The sequence below is a fragment of the Callospermophilus lateralis genome, chromosome 13 (assembly GCF_048772815.1).
Source record: "Callospermophilus lateralis isolate mCalLat2 chromosome 13, mCalLat2.hap1, whole genome shotgun sequence".
NCBI lineage: Eukaryota > Metazoa > Chordata > Mammalia > Rodentia > Sciuridae > Callospermophilus > Callospermophilus lateralis.
In genome coordinates, this window is record NC_135317.1 from 50,228,355 (window position 1) to 50,248,496 (window position 20,142).

The 20,142-nt window shown below is 40.2% G+C and overlaps 1 protein-coding gene across 8 annotated transcripts in view; it reads left to right on the plus strand.

Moving 5' to 3' along the window:
• Window positions 1–20,142, plus strand: part of Bend7 (BEN domain containing 7) — a 99,999-nt gene that overhangs the window by 55,753 nt on the left and 24,104 nt on the right. For 7 of the 8 annotated variants that reach the window (XM_076831411.1, XM_076831412.1, XM_076831418.1 and 4 more), the window contains one exon: window positions 14,190–14,309. In XM_076831411.1, the coding sequence (XP_076687526.1) occupies window positions 14,190–14,309 (120 nt within the window). Of the gene's footprint in view, window positions 1–14,189; window positions 14,310–20,142 lie in introns of those variants that run through there. The other variant, XM_076831417.1, reaches the window with a different exon arrangement.

Below are 20,142 nucleotides of genomic sequence, written 5' to 3' on the forward strand. Positions count from 1 at the left end.
AACTGATCCCGAATAGGAAACCAAATTTGTATTCAGTGGGAACTCTGAAAACATTAATTATTGTCAAATATCAAAGAATGAGCTCCACAATATGCAGTATGAAGGGGGTGGTTTGTCATTTTTTCATTCATACAACAGATTAATCATCTTCAAAAGGTAAAATATAATAAACTTATTGTGAGATTTGGGTTTAAAGAAATCCAATAATGGAATACATAGTCAGGCTTAATGTGTCATTTTCTATCTTTATTGTCTTAAGCTTTCTTTTGGGGGGGAGGGGGCGGGTCCCAGAGTTTTAACTCAGGGGCACTCAACCACTGAACCACATCCCCAGCCCTATTTTGTATATTATTTAGAGACAGGGTCTCACTGGTTGCTTAGCACCTCACTGTTGCTGAGGCTGGCTTTGAACTCACAATTCTCCTCTCTCAGCCTCCCAAGCTGCTAGGATTACAAGCGTGTGCCACCTTGCCTTGCTCAAGATTTCTTAATACATCACTACACTTACCCATCCATGTGTTTTTTTTAGCATTCATATCATAGCAAATTGCCTCAGATATCAAATAAGAGTCTGAGAACTTTATTGCCACCCTCACTATGTGCATGTAAAATTTTCCTAAAGCTGACCTCAATTAAAAGGGAGTTGTCACCGTGTGAAAAGAACAAAAAATAAAGCCCTTCATAACCCTGAGGTATCAGCCCTGTCCAGAGGTCCCCAGCATCCTCACCCCAACCTCACTCTGTGCTGCAGCCACAGAAAGTGGTACAATCATGAGGCCAGCACATGATCTATGGGGGAGACCCTACCACTTCCTGCCCAGCTTGGGGCTCTTTGTTGTTCTTCCAGCCTTGCTCACCTCTGAATTTGGATGGTTATGAGGAGTCAGATGGTACCTGAACTCATTCCCTGTGACATAACTCATTCTGGAACTGGAGGCATTTCTTGCAGACTTCCTGGCTATAGGGTGAACTCTGTATTTATGCAGTGACTTAGAAAGTTCACATACCCAGAAGCCCTAGCTTTAAAAACTGAGAAAAACTCATTACCTTTATCCTCCTCCAGACATTTATCTAAAAAACAGATGAGCGTGGGCTTTCTATGGCACAGTGGTCGGGCAGAGGAGTGGTGGTATGCATGCCATTTTATGCCAATTGCTGAACTCTTTGATGATTTACAATTTTTAAAATTTTTGTTTTGCTTCCTGATCTATAAAATAAGTGAGTTATATGAAATATTTCCAAGGTGCCTTCCAGGAGAATTCTATAAATCTATGATTGTAAAACATTTTTCTTGGCTTAAAAAAAAGGGCATGTTGAAGAGTAAACATCATTATATCAAAGCTTGTTACTCAGATATTAATATTTAGCAGATGTAATTCATTCCCTTGAACTATACCAGAAACATTAAACAAAGGTGCATTGTAGCACAACTTGCCAAAGAAAGTGTTAATCATATTTCCCAATAGTTATAAATGAGTTCTGCTGTGGGCTTTCTTTAATGAATATAAATTGAAATTAACTAATTAACTATGGGCACTTTTTTTTGGCACTTTTCTAGATAGAGATGCCATTGTAGCAAAATGGGATGCAGAGGGACAGGGATAGGGTTGTTTTCCTCCAGACTCCAGTGGTCTCAAATCTCTGAGGATCACAGTGATTAAACAAGATTGTTCAAATCATAATCCCACCAGGTTGGGAATAATGAGAGAGCATTATGGGATGCATTCTTACTCCTGGCCACAATTTAAATTCCTGAAACATTACTTCCTCTAGGAAAGAGTGTGACTTGACTAAGTTTTAAAGTCTCCAGTTGGGAGATTCTGAATTCTATGATTCAGAAATTTTAGTCCAAATTTTCAGAAGTAAACCTACAAAATTAAGTAAATTATGGCTGGGAATAAATTTAATGGCTTTTGAGGGCCTTTTTCATTATAGCTACCAACCACAAATAACAGCCCTAGGCAATAATGATCAGCACTAAGTGTTAGATGGTCATTATGGTCAGCTTTGGCCATGCGTGCCTCTGAGTCTGTACCAGTGGGCTGCCCAGTAGGGCCCTGCAACAGTCTCCTATATATAACTCAGAAGGACATTCTAATTCTCTTGTAAGCATATTGTTTGCAATATTTTATTTCCTTAACTTAAGCCTTCCTTTTGAGGTGTATTATAGTTAATGATTTGCTAAATTTTTATTGTTAAACCATTCTGAAATGAACTTCAGGGCTCAGTAAATTTTGAGACTGTGGCTATTTACTAAAGAGATTCTTCCTCTGTTTCTTTCAAGTTAAGTAACAGACCAGAGAAAAAAGTTTCTCAGATTTATTCTTTCATGACCAGAACATTCATGTTTGCCTTTATGTACCCACAGTGAATGCAAGACATAATCTCTGCCCTCCTCAAGCTTATAGTCTAGTCAAACATAAGACATTATTATTGAAAAATGCTAGTTAGGAAAACTCAGGGAGGCCATCTCTAAGGTCAGATCTGAAGGGAGAGATCAGAGGAGGTCTTCCCTCCATAAGTCCCCTAGAGCAAATTACAAAATTTTCTAAAGAAAGCTTCCAGTGCTGATCCTGAAAGAGTATTTTTAAGGAGTAGAACTGAGGTCTGGTCAGTATTGGTATTTCTGTGACAGACTCTTAGAAGAAGTTTTCTGATTTGTTCATAGACTAAGAGTGACATTCGTCCCCTTCAGCATGACCTTTACACTAAGAAGTGGAAGTAAGTGTTCATCTTGAAGTGGTGAAGACATTCACCATGATTCATTTTCTCTCTGCCTTACCTGAGACTGAGAACCGCTCTGATGCTACCCCCTCTTTCTTTTTTTTTAACATTTTAAAAAATTTTTTAGTTGTAGGTGGACACAATACCCTCATTTTATTTTTATGTAGTGCTGAGGATCGAACCCAGTGCCTCACACATGCTAGGCGAGCACTCTATCTCTGAGCCACAACCCAGCCCTGGTTCCCACAATTTTGAGGCCTGCTCGCAGTATAAGTTCTGGAGCCTCAGTTGTAGAGGGGGAAGGTAGAGAGATGTAGGTGGAATCTTGGTCATTTGGGGAACTAAGGAGACTTTGGCCTCAGAGCCAGCTCACATGCAAATCGACCCCACCATACCCATCCCATTCTGGCTGCACCATCCCTGTCCTCTCCCATAGGGCCACAGAGATTTGGAGAGTAGTAGCACTCATCCCAGGCCTCACTTTTTGGAAACAAGAGCTAGTTGCTCCTCAGGGGCACTCAGCAAGTGCCCTTTAGAAGAATAGTGTCAGTGGGGAGCAAGATACACAGAGAGATCACAAAGAATGAGGTAACATGGCAGGAAAAACCTGGGTATGAGGTGCAGTGGAGCCCTGACAATGATGGACAGGAAGACAGACCCTCCTGAAGGTTGCATTCCAGTTTGGAAAGCATATGGCAAACAAAAAGGAGAGTGTCAGGCCTCCCCCACGGTAGGGGAGAGCTGGTCACACCATGGATCTAGAGTTTGTTTGTTTGTTTGAAGGAGGTTCTTTTCCTAGAGACCTGTCCTGTTACTGCCTGTATAGCCACTGTATCTTGGCTGGTGTGGACTGGCCTGTGGAGAGACAGGGGAGTTATACAGAAGTCAAGGTCCATAGGGGCGCTATAGAAGGCTGTGGGAAGGAAAGGCCAGGCTTCTGCTGACTGCACACCTGCCTGCCCACAGTGCCATGCTTTCATTCTGAGCACTGGGATAGAGAGAACTCAGAAGATTTCTGTCAGCCTCCAGGCTTTCTGTGCCTTCAGCTGCTGTTGCCTTTCATGCAGCTCAACATGGGTGGCTTGAACCTGGAGCACAGTGCCCACTACCTGCATACCCCTCTTTCTTTAAATTTTAAGAATAAAAATGTTCTATTTCATTCTCTTTCTCTTTCCTACTTCCTCAGAGTAACTTGAAGTTGGAGTGCATCTTTCCCATTTGTGTTTTTTATTTTACCACTTACTTATCCATAAATCACATTTACCATTATTTCATGTACTTACAAATCTACACACACAGCTTCATCTGTATTTTTGCCACTGGGTTTTGTTTTACATGTCCTCCTTTTTTTAGATATCTGTCTAGATAACTACTTTATAACTCTGGATTATTCATTATTCATATAACCACTACATGGTGAAGCCCTTCCTGGCTATAATCTTCTGGAGACAGTGGAATTGGTTCTTCTCTCCATTACCCATGGCAGAGGTCCTCTTGGTGTCTCCTGGATTTCATGTCTCATTTTTCTCTAGGAAACCCACCAGGCAGTGGAATGGCCAAGTGACAGGGTACAGCATCTTCAGTTTCATTGGGCATTGCCAAGTGGCTCTCTAAAATGATTGATATTATTTACAAACCCATTAGCAACATAGAAGAAATCCCACTTTTCCTCATTCTTGCCAATATCTAGTGTTGTCAGAAGTTTTTCAATTGGGTTCAGTTGGTACCTCGGAAATAGAATCACTGATAGCTAATGAGTTTGAGGATCATTTCATTTTGTCATTATTTAGTTATTTTTCTTCTGTGAATTTCTATTTTTCTGTTTTTCCATTAGGTCATTGCTTTCTTACTGTCTTATCTGAGGTCTTTGTCAGGTATACATGTTGCAGATGCCACCTCTTATTTTCCAGTGTGTATCAACATTGCTATGCTGTCTTTTATCATTGTAAAGTTGAGGTTGGACAGTCAGATTTCTTTTCGTTTATGCTTTGTGCTTTTTTGTGCACATTTTTAAAAATTCTCCCCACTTTGATGATATTCTCATTTTTACCAACAAAGCTTTAAGGCTTTCTTTTGTATATTTGGATCTTTAATCCACCTGGAATTTACTCTTTCCTAAAATGTGACAAAGAGATTTCTTTCTTGTTCTTTGGATAGTCAATTATTTCAGTACCACCCCTTTTAAATTTTTTAAAATTTTTGAATTGTTTTATTGATTTATTATTTTATCTGTGACAGATACTGAGCTCCCATCTTCCATTGTGAACACTTTTATCAACCTCTGAGCTGATGCCACACAGTGGTCATAACGTGGGTATTATGATACTTCTGAATATCTTCAGGTCATGTCCTCCTCTGTCTCTTCCTTCCTCTTCTCTTGGCTCCAGTTCTTTCTCTCTGTATTCAGTTTTCTTCTTCCTGAAGTACAACACTTGATAATTCTTTGGATGAGGGTCTGTGTAATCTTTTCTTTCAGTTGGTGTTCTAAAATCTCTTTATCTGACCATCACTGTCTAAGGGTGTGGAGTTTAGCTGGGTATTCTATTCTAGATGGAGGAGGATTCTTTCAGAGCAGCTGGAAGACATCCCAGTGTCGTCTAGATTGAGTTGCTGTGAATCTGCTCTTAGCCTGTTCTTTTTCAGACAATCTCCACTCTAGTTATTTTCAAAATCCCTTCACCCTTTGGCATTCTCTGGTTTCTTTATTCCAGGCCCACATATGTATTTATTTTTATTACTAATATGTCAGACGGTTTTGCTGCTTGGGACCAAGGGTTTATTATTCATCAGTTCTGGAAATTCTTCATCTGTTGTCTCTAACTTACTTGGCCTTTCCTTTATTCTTTCATTTGGCTTCCTCTGAAACATCTGTGAGTGTTTATTGGATCATTTTGTTCCATCCTTCATATCTTTTAATTTATGTATAATATTCTTCATCTCTTCATCTCTGTGTTACAATCTGGAGAATTCCTCAGATCTGTCTCCCTGTTCTACTCAGTGATATTAATTTGTCATTATTTGTTATTTTTTCCTCTCCAAATTTCCTGCCTTTTCCTATTTTTCCATTATTGATTAGTCTCTACTATGAGTTTTTAAATTTCAACTACTATGTTTTAATTTCTACAAGTTCTGTTTGGTTCTCTTTGTAATTGGCCTTCCTTGATGAACGAAGTCCTTCCATTTCAAGCACACTTATTCAACATTCTATTTTCTCAGGTCTGTGGGGCTCTAATCCTACATTTCTTGGGCCTCACTCACAGTGGATTGTTCCCTCATGTGTTTCACTGTATTTAAATAGGAGTTCGTCCATGAGAATCTGCTGAGGCCTGGCTTCAGAGGCACTCTTAAGAGTTATTCTGCTTTTCTTTTTGTCTGGACCCTAGACTATCAACAGCAATGTTTATGCTCATTTATACTTTTATGCAGATGATATAGCTTCAAATTGCAAACCTCTACAAGGTGTAAGCCAAGCATTTAGGATTTTCTCAGGCAACTTTTTCTCCCCCCAAAGACTTGACAGCTTGCTCACTGCCTTCTTGCTAGTGGTAGATCATTCCTCTTTTCACAGCTTCAAGCAGAGGCTTGAGCCTCAACTCCTCCACACACAGGTCCAGGCCCTCAATTTCTACTTCTAAATCTGTGTCAAATCCAAGCTTTGTGGCCATCGAGACTGCAGCCTCCACCTCAGGACAGTTGCAAGGTGTGATTTTGGTCTGCACATGCCCTTCCCTGTGTCTGGAACATTCTCTACCTTCTTTGACCTCTACCGTTTCTTAAGGTCCAGTGTAGCCATCAGTGTAGCTTTTATCCAAAAGCTTTCCTCAGCTCCAACCCTCCAGCATAGGCATGGGTGGGATTCCCTTCTCTGTGGCCCTGATTTCTGTAGTAGCAGTTGTGTCCTTGTCTGTTCTTGATCCCTTACTTCCCTTTATTCTCCTCTTTATTGCAAGCTCTTTGAGGTCAAGGGGCCATTTGCTTACTAGAACCTAGCATAACCTGGCACATATGGGTACTAGATAAATATTTCCTGAATGAATACATGTTGTTTTTATAATAAGGCACAGTATTGTTCAGATTCCTGATATGAAGCACTCCTGTTTGTGTACAGGATCAGAAAACAACATCCACTCTAATTGATCTTAATATGAATCAACAAAATGGATGAGAGAAATCATATGCTGAAGCAGTCAGAGCTCAAAAGATCCTTTGTGACCATGTGTCTCCTGATGTGCTTCTAAGATTTATGGGTGCAGAGAGGTGAGAAACAGGAAATCAGAAGACTTGGTGTCCACACACCTGAGCCTTGGAGAAGGTGGTGGTATGTCGTCAGGGGTATATTCAGAATCAGGCTCCAAGTTGTATAAAATGCTCTCTTCAAGAAGACTTTTCCAGGGCTGGGGTGTAGCTCAGTGGTAGAACGCTTGCCTATCGTGTGTGAGGCACTGGGTTCAACCCCCAGCACCACATAAAAATAAATAAATAAAATAAAGGTATCGTATCTATCTACAACTAAAAAAAAAAAAAAAGATTTAAAAACAAACAAACAAAAAACCCCACTCCATTTAAAAAGGGAAAAAAAAAAGAAGGCTCTTCTGGATAATACTAGATATATGTGAAAATAATCTTAGGGTATTTCTTTCTTTTGTCTCTTTTTCTTTTCTTGCATCCTCTCTTCCTTCCTTGAATTAAACTATTCTATTATCATGCTAAAGCCTTGTAACTGGCTCTTAGTACACTTGAAATAGTTGCCCTGTATTTGTCACCATAGAAAATTATCAAGATATGAAGACTTGGTCACAGCTAAAGGCCCTGGTTTCTTTCTGAGCCTCAGTAATTATATTTGCTTCTAAGTAAGAGTGTCACATTGCTGACTCTTGCCTAGAAAAAGCACAGGTGGTCATCATATATCAGGCACATTAAAACTATTTGACTTTTTAGTTTTTTGGGGAAAAAGGGGGCTCTTCTGTTTCAGGAAGCAGGGTACCACCTGAGTTCCTTGAGGAAAAAAGCTACTTCAGGAAGCCACATGTTGGGCTAGGATTGAGGCTCAGTGGTAGAGCTTGCGCTCATGAGGCCCTGGGTTCCATCCTCAGCACCATATAAAAACAAATAATAAAAACTAAAGAGATTGTGTCCCTCTACAACTAAAATAAATATATATTTTTAAAAAAAGAAGAAGAAGAAGCCCCATGTTTACATGGGAAACACCGAGGTCACTGATGGGTTTGCCTGCATTGCTGTTCTCAGAATCCATCTTGTGAGCTGTGTTCTCTGCCTCTCTGGGTCTCTGCTTCTCCTGGCACATCTGCTTTCTCTGCCTCTACACTCTGCTCCCTCACAGTTTGGTTTGCACTGAGACAACCTGACTACTCACGTCGTGACATTTCAGCTCTGCCTGCAGTTGCTAAGCTCTCATTCTTTCATTGCCTGCTGTTTCCAGGAGGAGGTGGGAGAGGATCTGGCTCATGCTTTCATGCAGTGTTTGGCATCGACAGCCAGTCATCAAGTCTCCAAATTCCCACCCATCCATCCCCCTACTGCCCAGTTTCCATTCAGAGCTTACCCATTTGTGCTCAGCTGGCCTCCTTGGTCTGGGGTAGGGGCAGCGGTGAAGGGGAGATCTTCCAGACTCACTCAGTTCTCTCTCCCCAGTTGTCCCTCACACTTCCATTTTGTGTGGTTGAAAATAATACCAGTATTTGTTTAACGATTGCTGTGCTTTTATTTAGAACTCAACCATTTTTCTTTTACAATACTTGTGTACCCATCTACACCTTTAAATCAAAAACTAACTATGTGGAAAATAATCCCTACTATTTGTGCAATCTCGGAACAGTCATTTAGCCTGCCCATACTTTGATCTTGTCATCTGTAGTTTAGGATCACAATACCTACCCAATGGTAGTTATGAAGATTAAATGAGATATGAACTGCTAAGCAAATGGGAAGTCTCAAGTAATATCTTTAGGAGAGTAGAAGGAGTGGGCCTAGTGGCACATGCCTATAATTCTAGTGACTTGGGAGACTGGGCAAGAGGTTCACAGGTTTGAGGTTAGACTCTACAACTTAGCAAGGCCCTAAGCAACTTAGTGAGACCCTGTGTCAAAATAAATAATAAAAAGAGCTGAGGGTGTAGCTTGGTGGTAAAGTGCTCATGAGTTAAACCCTCAGTACCCAAAAAAAAAAAAAAAGAATAGAAGGAGAGAGGAGAATGTGAGAGGGATGCACGTTGGTCATGTAATACTCTGATGTAAGGATGAAGCAGCTTCCCAACAGTCCCTGTGCTTTTAGCACTTCCCCAGTCACAGGTGTCCCCAGTTGAGTTGCTCTGCTTGTCAGTTGGGACCCTAGTATGAGGCTGCTGCCCCTCACAGGGCCCTCAGAGTTTGGCAGATCTGATGAGGATGTGGCTTTCAGTGACTTTCAGTTTTGCTTGTTATAAGACTTTAGTCCCATTTGTCTGTCTGATCACAAGTTACACTTGAGCCGTCACACCCAGGGGTGACCTGTCCCTGCTGGCCAGAGTTCCCAAAAGGTTTCACAGTGAAATTAAAGATCTGCAAGCCTACTTCTGCTCCTTCAAGAGTCTGTATGCCACCAGGATGTCCTTTAAAAGTCCATATCCTACCCTGCCTTTTTTCCCAGCACAGATAAGGCGGAAAGACTCCAAATGAAGTCCTTCCGACAGAGAGCAGTTGGGGGACATGGCCTGTCCACTCTGTTTGCGGGTGGCACATTCAGCATGTCAGACACGTTACCCAGCACCACATTCATTGATGATTATATTAAAAGCCACATTCCTGGGAAGGATCTGCTCAGCCACCACAAGCTTATTCATTATTTATAAACAATTAAAGGGCATGGTTCAAATGAATGCAAGCGTCCGGGAAAGTCATTACTCAAGTACGGATCAACTCAAGCATTTGTCATCTCCCTAGTGACTTAACATACTCTCTGTGCCTTGGGACCTCAAATTATTAAGCAGAGTGGATGCTTATACTCTTATTTAGTTTAATTGTTGGCCTCATTCCACTTGTTCGGATTATTTGAACTTGTTTAAAATTAGTCCCTCACTTCTGTTTAATATATTAAAATAGATAAGGGGGGAAATTTCTTTTTAGAACCTATTGCATTCTAAGAATGAATGCAAATTATCCTACTATGATTCTTAATGACCCACTATTAACATAGTAGGAAACCCAGTGCATTAATGCAATACCTCTTTTCACATCATTACTCCTAATGGAACTGTTACCAGGATAATAGCTTGACCTTTAGCTATAGATTCAGATAGCAAAAATATATTCTGCATACTCCTTACCTCTATTCACATGGCATATTGACTATTTTCACATCAATGCAACAACTATCTTTTGGCCTGTTCTAGGCCTCATCTGCCATTGTAGTGAAAAGAATAGGATTTTCTCTTTGGTAGGTAAATTCTAGTTAAAAGTCTCTTTTAAGTTTGGATTAACCATGAACTAGACTATCAATATGGAAATATTTATTTGCATAGTTATTTTTTGAGAAGCCTGGCACTCTGCCTTCAAAGGTCTCAGTCACAAACCCAGGAGACAGCAATTTTCCTGGCTTCTTTCTTTGGAAACCAGATTGGTTTTAACTGAAAGGAGAAAAAAAATAAGCAGAAAGTGTTGCCTTAAAAGTGAGTGACAGAATACTTGAGCTCAAGGTTATATTGGAAAGGTCTGACCTGAAGCCCCTCACGGAGTTGGACAAAACATTCCACAGCCTTCCCTTTGGCAATCCTGAACTTGGTTATTGACATGCCCAGGAGTCGTTTTGATATTGGCACAGCCTAAATCTACTTTGTTATTTTGGAACCACTAGTTTCTAATATGTGATAATTTGGACACATGCATTTCACTATCTAAGAAAAGAGAGGTTGCTATGGAAATTAATTGTATAAATAATACTACAAGTGGGAAGATGTTTCCCTGCAAAGACAGTATATTTAATAATTTTTGTAGTATACATTTTCATATAAGCAAATGGGGTACTAAGTAACAAATAGATTTTTCCATTTATTAAAACAGTACTTCAATGACATCATTTGGCGATTCTCTCTCTTAATTAGTAAACATTGTGGGCATGTGAGTGTAATAAAAAAACCTTCTTTCTTTCAAAATATTCTATTAATTAAAACTTCCTAGTAATTTTCCCCCACTTAGTCTAAATTTGTGAGCTACTGTTTTTGCTTTTATTAGAAACAAAACTGAGAAATATGTTTGCTATTCATCACATGCATCTTGAGTTTCTTCAGTGCAAGGCACTAGGTTCTTTGAAGGAGAAAAAGAAATGAAGACCCTGTTGTCATTTACAACCTGGTGTAAATTTAAAAGTGCACACCTACCACCCAGGGTATCATTTTCCTCTGTTCTCTCCCAGGTGGAGGCTGCTTGTTCTCCCAAGTCCCACATAACTGACACTGGGCAGCCTGGTTGATGTCTTCCTGCTCCTTAGTTCTGCATCCTAACCATAACTCCCCCTCTACTCTAGTGAGCTGGGGTAGAATCTTCCTCTAGGGCTCCAGTCATAGCTGCATGTCTTTCTCTTGCTCCCAGGACCTGCTGTCACCTCCGTAATTCCATCATCCACACGAAGATCCATCTGACCCTGTGGCCACATGGTGTCTGGCTCTCATCTCTGGTGCCTTTGGCCTCTTCTGCCTTTCAGCCCGCACTATTGAGCACACCTTAGCATCCTCTTCCACAGCTGCTTGCCTCTGCTGTTTTATTTGAGTTTTTTAATTTGGATTCTTTGGTATTGGGAATTGAACCCTATTCTGCCAAAACTATTTGGCAAACTCCTGCCCCAGGCCAGTCCTATCATCCATTGTCCTAGATGGGAGCTGCAAAGTGCTGAGGGAGACAGTGCCCACCTGGGTAGACTTGTCACCCCATCTGTGGCTTGGCAGCCTTTCTGCTTGTCCTCACTCTATACCACTTTTCCAGTTCTCCTCAGAAACAGCTCCAAACATTCCCACACTTACCGGATGTGGCGGCACACGCCTGTAATCCTCGTGGCTGGGGAGGCTGAGGCAGGAAGATCACGAATTCAAAGCCATCCCCACCAATGGCAAGGCACCAAGCAACTCAGTGAGACCCTGTCTCTGTGTAAAATACAAAATAGGGTTGGGGGTGTGACTCAGTGGTTGACTGCTCCTGTATCAGGGGAGAAAAAAAATCCCCACACTCTGCACCCTGATAGAACTTCACTCTCAGTTCACTGAGTTAAAGGATCCATCACTCCAGCCTGGAAACACTTCTAAATTAGCAGCTGTCTTCCACTTTTTCTTACTTTAGATTACAGCTCCCTCCTATCTTCTCCTTCTAAGCACTGGTGTTGTCCATAGCTCTGTGCTTGGCGTGGTGGGCTTCTTACTCTGTATGTTCTCGCTGGTTATTGGTTTTCTCTCATGAACTAACACATACATAGTCAGACCTATGTGTCAGTGGGTTCAGCATCCACAGATTCACCAACCAGTGATTAAAAATGTTCAGGAAAAAACCTAGCACCACAAAAAAACAACAAAAGCAAACCAAATCCCAAATTCCACACAACTTGGGGGCTGGAAGTATAATTCAGTGGTACAGTGTGTGCTTAACATGCACAAGGCCCCAGATTTAATACGGAGGACAAAAGAAAAAGAAAAAAGAAACAAACCACATTTGTACAAAACATGCACAGACATTTTTCTTGTTATTCCCTGAACAATACAGTATGACTTACATAGTGTTTACCTTGTATTAGGTATTATGAGGCTATTTAAAGTGCGCAGGAGGATGTACATAGGTTATATACAAACATTACGCCATTTTCTATAAGGTACTTGAGCAACTGAGGATTTGGTTATCCTCAAGGGTCCTGGAACCAATGCCCGTGGGTACCCAGACACAACTGCCTGTTTGTACCTTTCAGACCAATGTATTCAGGCCAGCCCTTTTCCTGCAGTGTAGCCTTCTCTGTCCACATCTGCTGGCCATCTCCACATGGGTGGTACAAAAACACCCCCACCCTCACAAGCCTTCCCTTTCTTCTGTATTTACTATATCATTTGATATACAAAAAAACTCCAGTTCTCTTCTCTAGATACCTGACTTGCTCTGGCAACTGTAGTCACTTTTGCAACAAAAATAGTCTCCTGAGGGGACCCCCCCCCCCTTCCACACTGGCCTCCCACAAAAAAAAAAAAAGAAAGAAAAAGAAATCCATCCTTCCTGTGGCCACCCTCATACAATTGGATTGCTTACATTTGAGATTGCATTCATAGCTCTTTCTCTTCCTTAAGTTATCTCCTAAGAAGTATGTTCTTTGATTTAACATTTTTTCCTAATATTTTATACATGTCTGAGTATGCTGCAGATAACTTTGTCCATTTTTCTATGGAGACTTTTTATTTGAATGTGCTCTTTATATGGTGGTAGATAATGAATATTTTCAGCCATATTTAGTGCAACTGACTTTTGTCATTCTACTGAAATATTTATTTTTCATTCAATGGAAATTTCAATTTTTATGTAGTTGAATCTGTCAATATTTTTCTCTGTTATTTCTTTTTAAAAGAAACCTTTTAAAACATTAAACTTACCAATATTTTAAATACCAAGAAGGCAGCGTGATATGACTACAGACTAGATGTTGACCTTACGGAGAGCAAGTTGAAAAGGCAAGTTGAAAAGTGCTCAGGAACTGGAGTGGGAGGCAGAAATGTCACCCATACATGCAGTCACATACTGTGCGCAGCATTCCTGAGGGCATTGTCCTGCCTTCCTTTTGTCCTACCAGATGATTCTCCCTAGTTTCTTCGGGCTTAATAGGGAAGGTCTTTACCCAGAACTAAGGTTAACTTAAAGTACAATTGGAATTTCTATCTAGATTATGTCTTAAAATTTCATTAAGACATACCACATTATTATTTATTTTGAGTATTGATTGGGTTAGTGAGAATCACCGTGAAAACATCATCTTTTTGTGTAATTTTTCATTTTATTTTGAATCGACAGCAAAAAGTAAGGTCTTTCAGTGTGTTTGTGGGGCCAGTGGATCAGTAGGAAGTATTTCCTTTTTGTTCTATGAGATACACACACACACAGATGGAGAAGTAGAAAGAGCAGTTTCCATGTGAATTTCTCAGTATTTCCAGCCAGTTTCATTTTAAAGCACAATCCACCATTAGTAGCCAAAGGCAGGCTGATAATCATCTTTATCATTCAGATTTGGAAAGCACACACTACACAACTGACATCCTTTAGAAATAGACTTTTGGTGGGGGGCTCAGTGGTAGAGCACATTCTTAGCATAGGTGAGTCCCTGGGTTTAGTTCCCAGCATCTCCAAAAAAGAAAGAACTAGACTTTTGTTTTCTTCTTGGGCTATATTCCTATTTCAGATCTGCATATTTTATTTGTTAAAGTATATAACAGTATATTTCATATTCTCTTTCAGTCTTCACAGAAAAGTACTGTACTGCTAACCATGTGGATAAACTTCCTGGCCCAAGAGACTGGGTACAGATTCTACAGGATCAAATTAAACTGGCCAGAAGAAGGTTAAAAAGAGGCTCAGGTATGAATAGGTTGTAAAAAGGTAATTGTGGAAGTACTTTATTGTACTGATATTCTTAGCCTTTGTAAAGCAAAAATTTTTCTCTAGGTTAGTTTAGTAGGAAACTTTGTTTTTTGAAGGAAAATTCTACATAATGTGCTTTGGTTAGCTACCTTAAAGTCTTATTCCAGATTTGGAAACTCACCTTAAGATTATGTAGTAAAGATTATGACAGGCCATTTGTTTTGAATAGTACAAAGGAAAAAGATTGCTAATCTCATTTATGGTCCAATGTGTCTCACATATAAAACTAGGTCTCTCTTTTGTGGTTTTCTTCTATTTGCCTATTTATTCTTGTTTGTTTGGGTCTGCTTGATTTATTAAAAATGTCCTAGTTGTTTAAGATTTTTTTTTAATTAGCAAAAATCCTTCAATAAGAACCATCACATCAAGGAAGAAGGAATGTATGTGTGTTTAAAATCTGGGATTGGGCTTGAAAATTTGGGGGTTATCCTTCCAGGAAAAGTGAACATCAGTTGCATTGTAACAATTTAGATTTGGTCATTTGAAATCTCAGGCTCCCCAAAGTGACAGTGGGCCATTGTACCAATGAGAAATCCCTTGAGGTCAGTTTTTTCCTATCATACAGAAATAGTTGTCTTGGGCTGGGGACATAGCCCAATTGGTAGAGTGCTTCCCTCGCATGTACAAGGCCCTGGGTTCAATCCCCAGCACCAAAAAAAAAAAGTTGTCTCTAGGAGGCCACAGATTTCAATTTAAAAAAAAAATCTTCATACATTTGTACATCTATTTTGAAAAACAGTGTGGAGGGTCCTCAAAAAGATAGAATCAGTACTATCATATTATCCAGCAAACCCACTTCCAGGTATCAATGAAAGTATGTTGAGAGCTCTCTGCACTCCTGTATTCATTGATACATTTTCCCCAATGGTCATGGAATTGATGTAAGTGTCCACCAGTAGTAGATCAATGCATTTTTTAGAAATGTGGCATATATACACAATGGAATACTGCTTTCTCAACCTTAAAGAGGAGTTTCATTTGCATCAGCATGGGCAGGCCTGGAGGGTATTGCATTAAGTAAACCAGGCACAAAAAACAGATACTCATGGTCCCACTGTGGAATCTAAGAAAGTAGAACTCACTGAAGTCAAGATTAGAATGGTGGTCACCAGGGGGCTGGGGGAGACTAAGGGATGCTAGTCAAAGTATACAAAATGACAGGAGGAATAAGATCAGGGGATCTGTTATGCCATATGGAACTAATAGTGTTAATTGTTAATAACACACTTGAAAATTAAGGGAGTAGACTTTAAATGTTTTTACCACAAAGTATGCAAAGCGATCCTATTAACTAGCTCATTAACCACTCCACAATGTATACATGTTTCAGAAAAACATGTACATCATAAATATTTACAAATTTTGTCAATTAAATAAGATGAAAAAAAAAATCCAGATCAAACACCATGGCATCTGGCTTTTGGAACCCCTGTGGCTAGAGTATGAGTCAGTTTGGGAGGTGGACTTTGAATATGAAAATGATCTCTAGCAAACACATGGGATTCTTCTCTGTCTTAGTCCATTTGTGCTCCTGCAGCAAAATACTACAGGCTGAGTAATCAATTTATAATGAACAGAAATGTATTGGCACACAGTCCTGGAGGCTGGAACTCCAAAGAGTGAGGGACCACAGCTGGCAAGGGCCTTCTTCCTGCATCCTCTCATGGCCAAAGAGTGAAGAAAGGGTGAGAGAGGCGGGGGGAAATGAGGACCAAACTCAGGCTTTTATAAGGAGCTTACTTCTGCAGTAATGAACCCACTCTGAAAACAATAGCATTTATCCAGTGGTGAGGGTGGGGCCTAATCACACCCCACCCCCAGCACTATGGCATTGGGGATTAAGTCTCACGCATGAACTCCTGGGGACACACTCAAACCATAGCAGTCTCTCACAGATCCCTTTCTAGTGAACCCTTCCCAGTCAGCCGTGACCTTGTCACTCAGGCTCTACCAGAGCAGGGACCAGCAACTGAATCATGTTTGTGTCCCAGGTGACACATGGTATGTGAGACAGGCTGACTCTCAAGAAATATTAGTTGAATTAATCAATGAAAATGTTAGTAACTTCGGAAGATTTGTTGTTTACCTGAGGACATCACTTGAAGCCTGTAGAACATTTCAAGAGTCCCTTCTTGGGGTTCAAATGTTTATCCCATTCCCTCCAGAACTCATGGGGTGACAATGTCCCTGAGTCCCATCCTCAGGAACAAGATTCTTACAACTCCTGATGACACTTTGTGGTCATCCCTGAGTCCCTCTCCTTTCTCCTTATTCTTCCTTCCCAGTTTCCTCTCTTATTCTTTCCTTCCCCAAATCTCCTACTGCATTAACTCTTAAAGGTCCCCTGCATCCTCCCTGAGTTCCTTCACAAAAATACCTTCTTATTACGTTAGTCCTGCTAGGTTTCATATCCCTGGAAGGATTGAGTTGGGAGGGAAAAGGGAAAAATTAATAAATAAAAGAACACTTTTAGTGCTGGGGATGTGGCTCAAGCGGTAACGCGCTCACCTGGCATGCGCGGGGCGCTGGGTTCGATCCTCAGCACCACATAAAAATAAAGATGTTGTGTCCACCGAAAACTAAAAAATAAAAAAAAAAAAAAAACATGAAAAAAAAAGAACACTTTTAGATTTGAAGGCACATAAGTTGCCCTGAAGGTTTACCCAGTGGGTAACACCAGCTTAGCACTGATGATGTCATGTTGGGTGTCTCATATTAATTTTATGGCCCAAGTATTAAGTCTGAGTGTTGACCACACCACTACTAAGTTGGCCTGTGTGCCAGGATTCTACTTTGGATGTCTTGACTGAGTAAGAACTTCCATTTCCTATTGATTTGCAAGGTGAAAATTGTTGACCCCCCCAAATACAAAATACATGTGTTGTATTATATATAATATAATATTCTAGTTTAAGAGAAATCTAAATGTGTCCTAATGTAGAGACCTAAGTTCAAGATCAGTAAGCCCAGAGAAAAGGCAAGGGGCCAGTGTACCAACCAAGAACCAGCCACCCAGCCACCTTTGCTTCTCCCAGACCCTAGTCCCAACTGTGCCACCAACTTTGAGCTAGCCTAAGCAGACAGAAGATCCCTGTGTGAGTGGCTGTCCCCTTTCTGCTTCACAAGGGCTGCTCAGGGCAGATGCAGCAATCAGAGATATTTGAAGCTCTCTGGGAGCTTGGGGGGAAGGAGCTGTGTGTAACAGGATGAGATTACTAATTGACGTGCTACAGAGACCACCCAAGAAAGGAAGGAGGGGCTTTGTGTTCCAAAACGCGCACCTCTCACAGAAGAGAGTGAACTAAAGGCCCTAAAGGGCTTGAAATTTTTAGAAGAAACCTTTAAAAGTAGAAGTAACAAAAAGTAGGGAGATATTGTGGAAGGCTATTCCCAGGGACTGAGAAGGGCTTTGCTGTACCACAGGATGACAGTAGGAAATTAGGTTTCAATATCATTCTGGTGCCTTTGCCAAGTTGTATGTGTCCAACATTGTCCAACATAATCAGACCTTTTTTCTTTTCCCCCCTTCTCATCAGATGCTGAGACCAGTGATAAATTCTGGCCTCTTCCCACTAGCAAACATGACTGCACGCAGTAGGGCTGCACAGTAGGGCTCCACATCGCCCTTCCTACTTCCCACAGACTGGTCAGTGAACACATTTCTTGATTATCACAGCATTTCTATTAATAATTCACATTTCCAGTGCTCGTTTCCCCCCAGCACACACACCCACAGAGTGGGACCCAAACTGTAGCCTGCTCCCCAGCCCTTCCCTTCCTTCTCTCGGAAGCTTAGAAGATCACCCACTCCTGTTCTGTAGGCATCAGGATATTTGACTTAGGACACTTTAGTTTTTGAGTGCCAGGTTTAGATAATCTACCTAGATATCAATGACATGTTTAGAGCAGGTTCTATTAGTGACTGAGAAGTGGAAGGTGGCCATAAGATAAAACCACCCCTGACATACAGACCAAACCAGACCTAAATAATAGCACATCAGCCCTGGCCTGCCAAACAGTCTGTCTCCCAATCTGTGAAGTGCTGCTACATATCCTTCTCTAGCAGCACAAAAGTGGGACCCCAGCAATCAAAACTAGAGCCACTTGGATTTCCTGCAGGGGACAAGGGACCTGGATCAATAATGTTACTTGCTCTCGTGTGCGCTGTCTTGATTATTTTCCATCTAAACGATAACACAAACAGTGGTCTCATAGATATTCCCCAATTTCAACCTTATTTATCATATTTGGCTCAATTCCTGGAATTAGGTGCAGACTCTGACTGGGCAAGCTAATCAACTATCCGCTTAGGGAAGTCTGCCCTGCCCCACATGGATTTGAAAGGTTGTTATGCAAATCCAAACAGAAATTCATTTGGGGCTCTCATCACATGTAATCATTTTTTTCTATAACTGGAATGATTCCTTTCCTGGTGTGGATTTTTATCATTTTCATTAGATTACTTCCTCAGAGCTGAAATCACAATTTATTATTTGTGTTAGATCCAAGAGTAAAGCTGTCATAGCTATTAAATTTTTATTGGACTTGCTCGATCTTTTCCAAATTTTACAACTTGATTGTCACCAGGGAAGAAAGAGTGTGAACTTGTTGATACAGACAGATGTTATAATTAAGCTTAGGTAACACAGTGATGTCCTTCATCCATGACACTTTGTCCCTGTTCATGCAGCTAGCTTATACTAATTTATATATAATAATTTACATAAACCTAGGTTGTTTATGTTCTGTTCTGACAAAAGAAAATAATTGCATAGGCCTGTTTATGAAAAGTAAGGATAGCTGAATTACAAAGGGAAGAGAATGTATACACCAAAGTGATTTTTGTTGTAACTGAATGAAAAGCAATTATGAACCTAAACTGCAAGTTACTAAAGTACAAAATGAATTAAAATTTGAAGATTTTTTTTAAAAATTAGCTCATAATGATGCATGTGTTTGTGTTTGGACTATTAATGGCAAAGAGATTAAGAGCAAAGATTTAGTTCATCGTCACTTACTAGCTGTGTTACCCTGAGTAATTTCTTCATCTCCCTGTTTCCTCATGTGTTAAAATGAGCATAACAACAGACCTACATCATAGGAGTTCATAGGAGACCTACATCATAGGAGCTCTTACATTGCACGTAAGAGCTCAGTAAATGGAAAGTATTTAACAAATGATGGTAGTTAGTCATCATTATTTATTGTTATTTTTAAATATATTTTTTAAAATTCTTGACAACAAGAGTTCTACCATGTAGGTAATCTACATATTCAAATTCACTCAAACCAATTAGAAGAAAATGACATAGGGCTGGGGATATGGCTTATTGGTAGAGTGCTTGCCTTATGTGCACAAGGCCCTGGGTTCAATCTCCAGCACCACACACACACACACACACACACACACACACACAAAGAATAAAATGATGTCTTTTAAATATACAAATGACATATATTCATTGTTTTTAATATATAAAATAATAAAAACACAAAGAACTAAACTTAAATACCTGAAGGCTTTTTAGTATGTCTTATTTTTTTCTATGAGCCTATTTACAGATTTTAATCATTTAGCCTCTTGATTAACTTGTCTATTTTTCTTATTAAATATTCATCTATAACATCATGTTAATAATTTCTACTCAACTCCAGCCCCTACTGGTCTTGACTATTCTTTCTCTTCTTGGGGTTTTCTGTTTGCCATGAATCTAGCAGGCTAGCAGGTCTTTTGCTAATGCCAGATATACCCATCTGAGGACAAGATGTT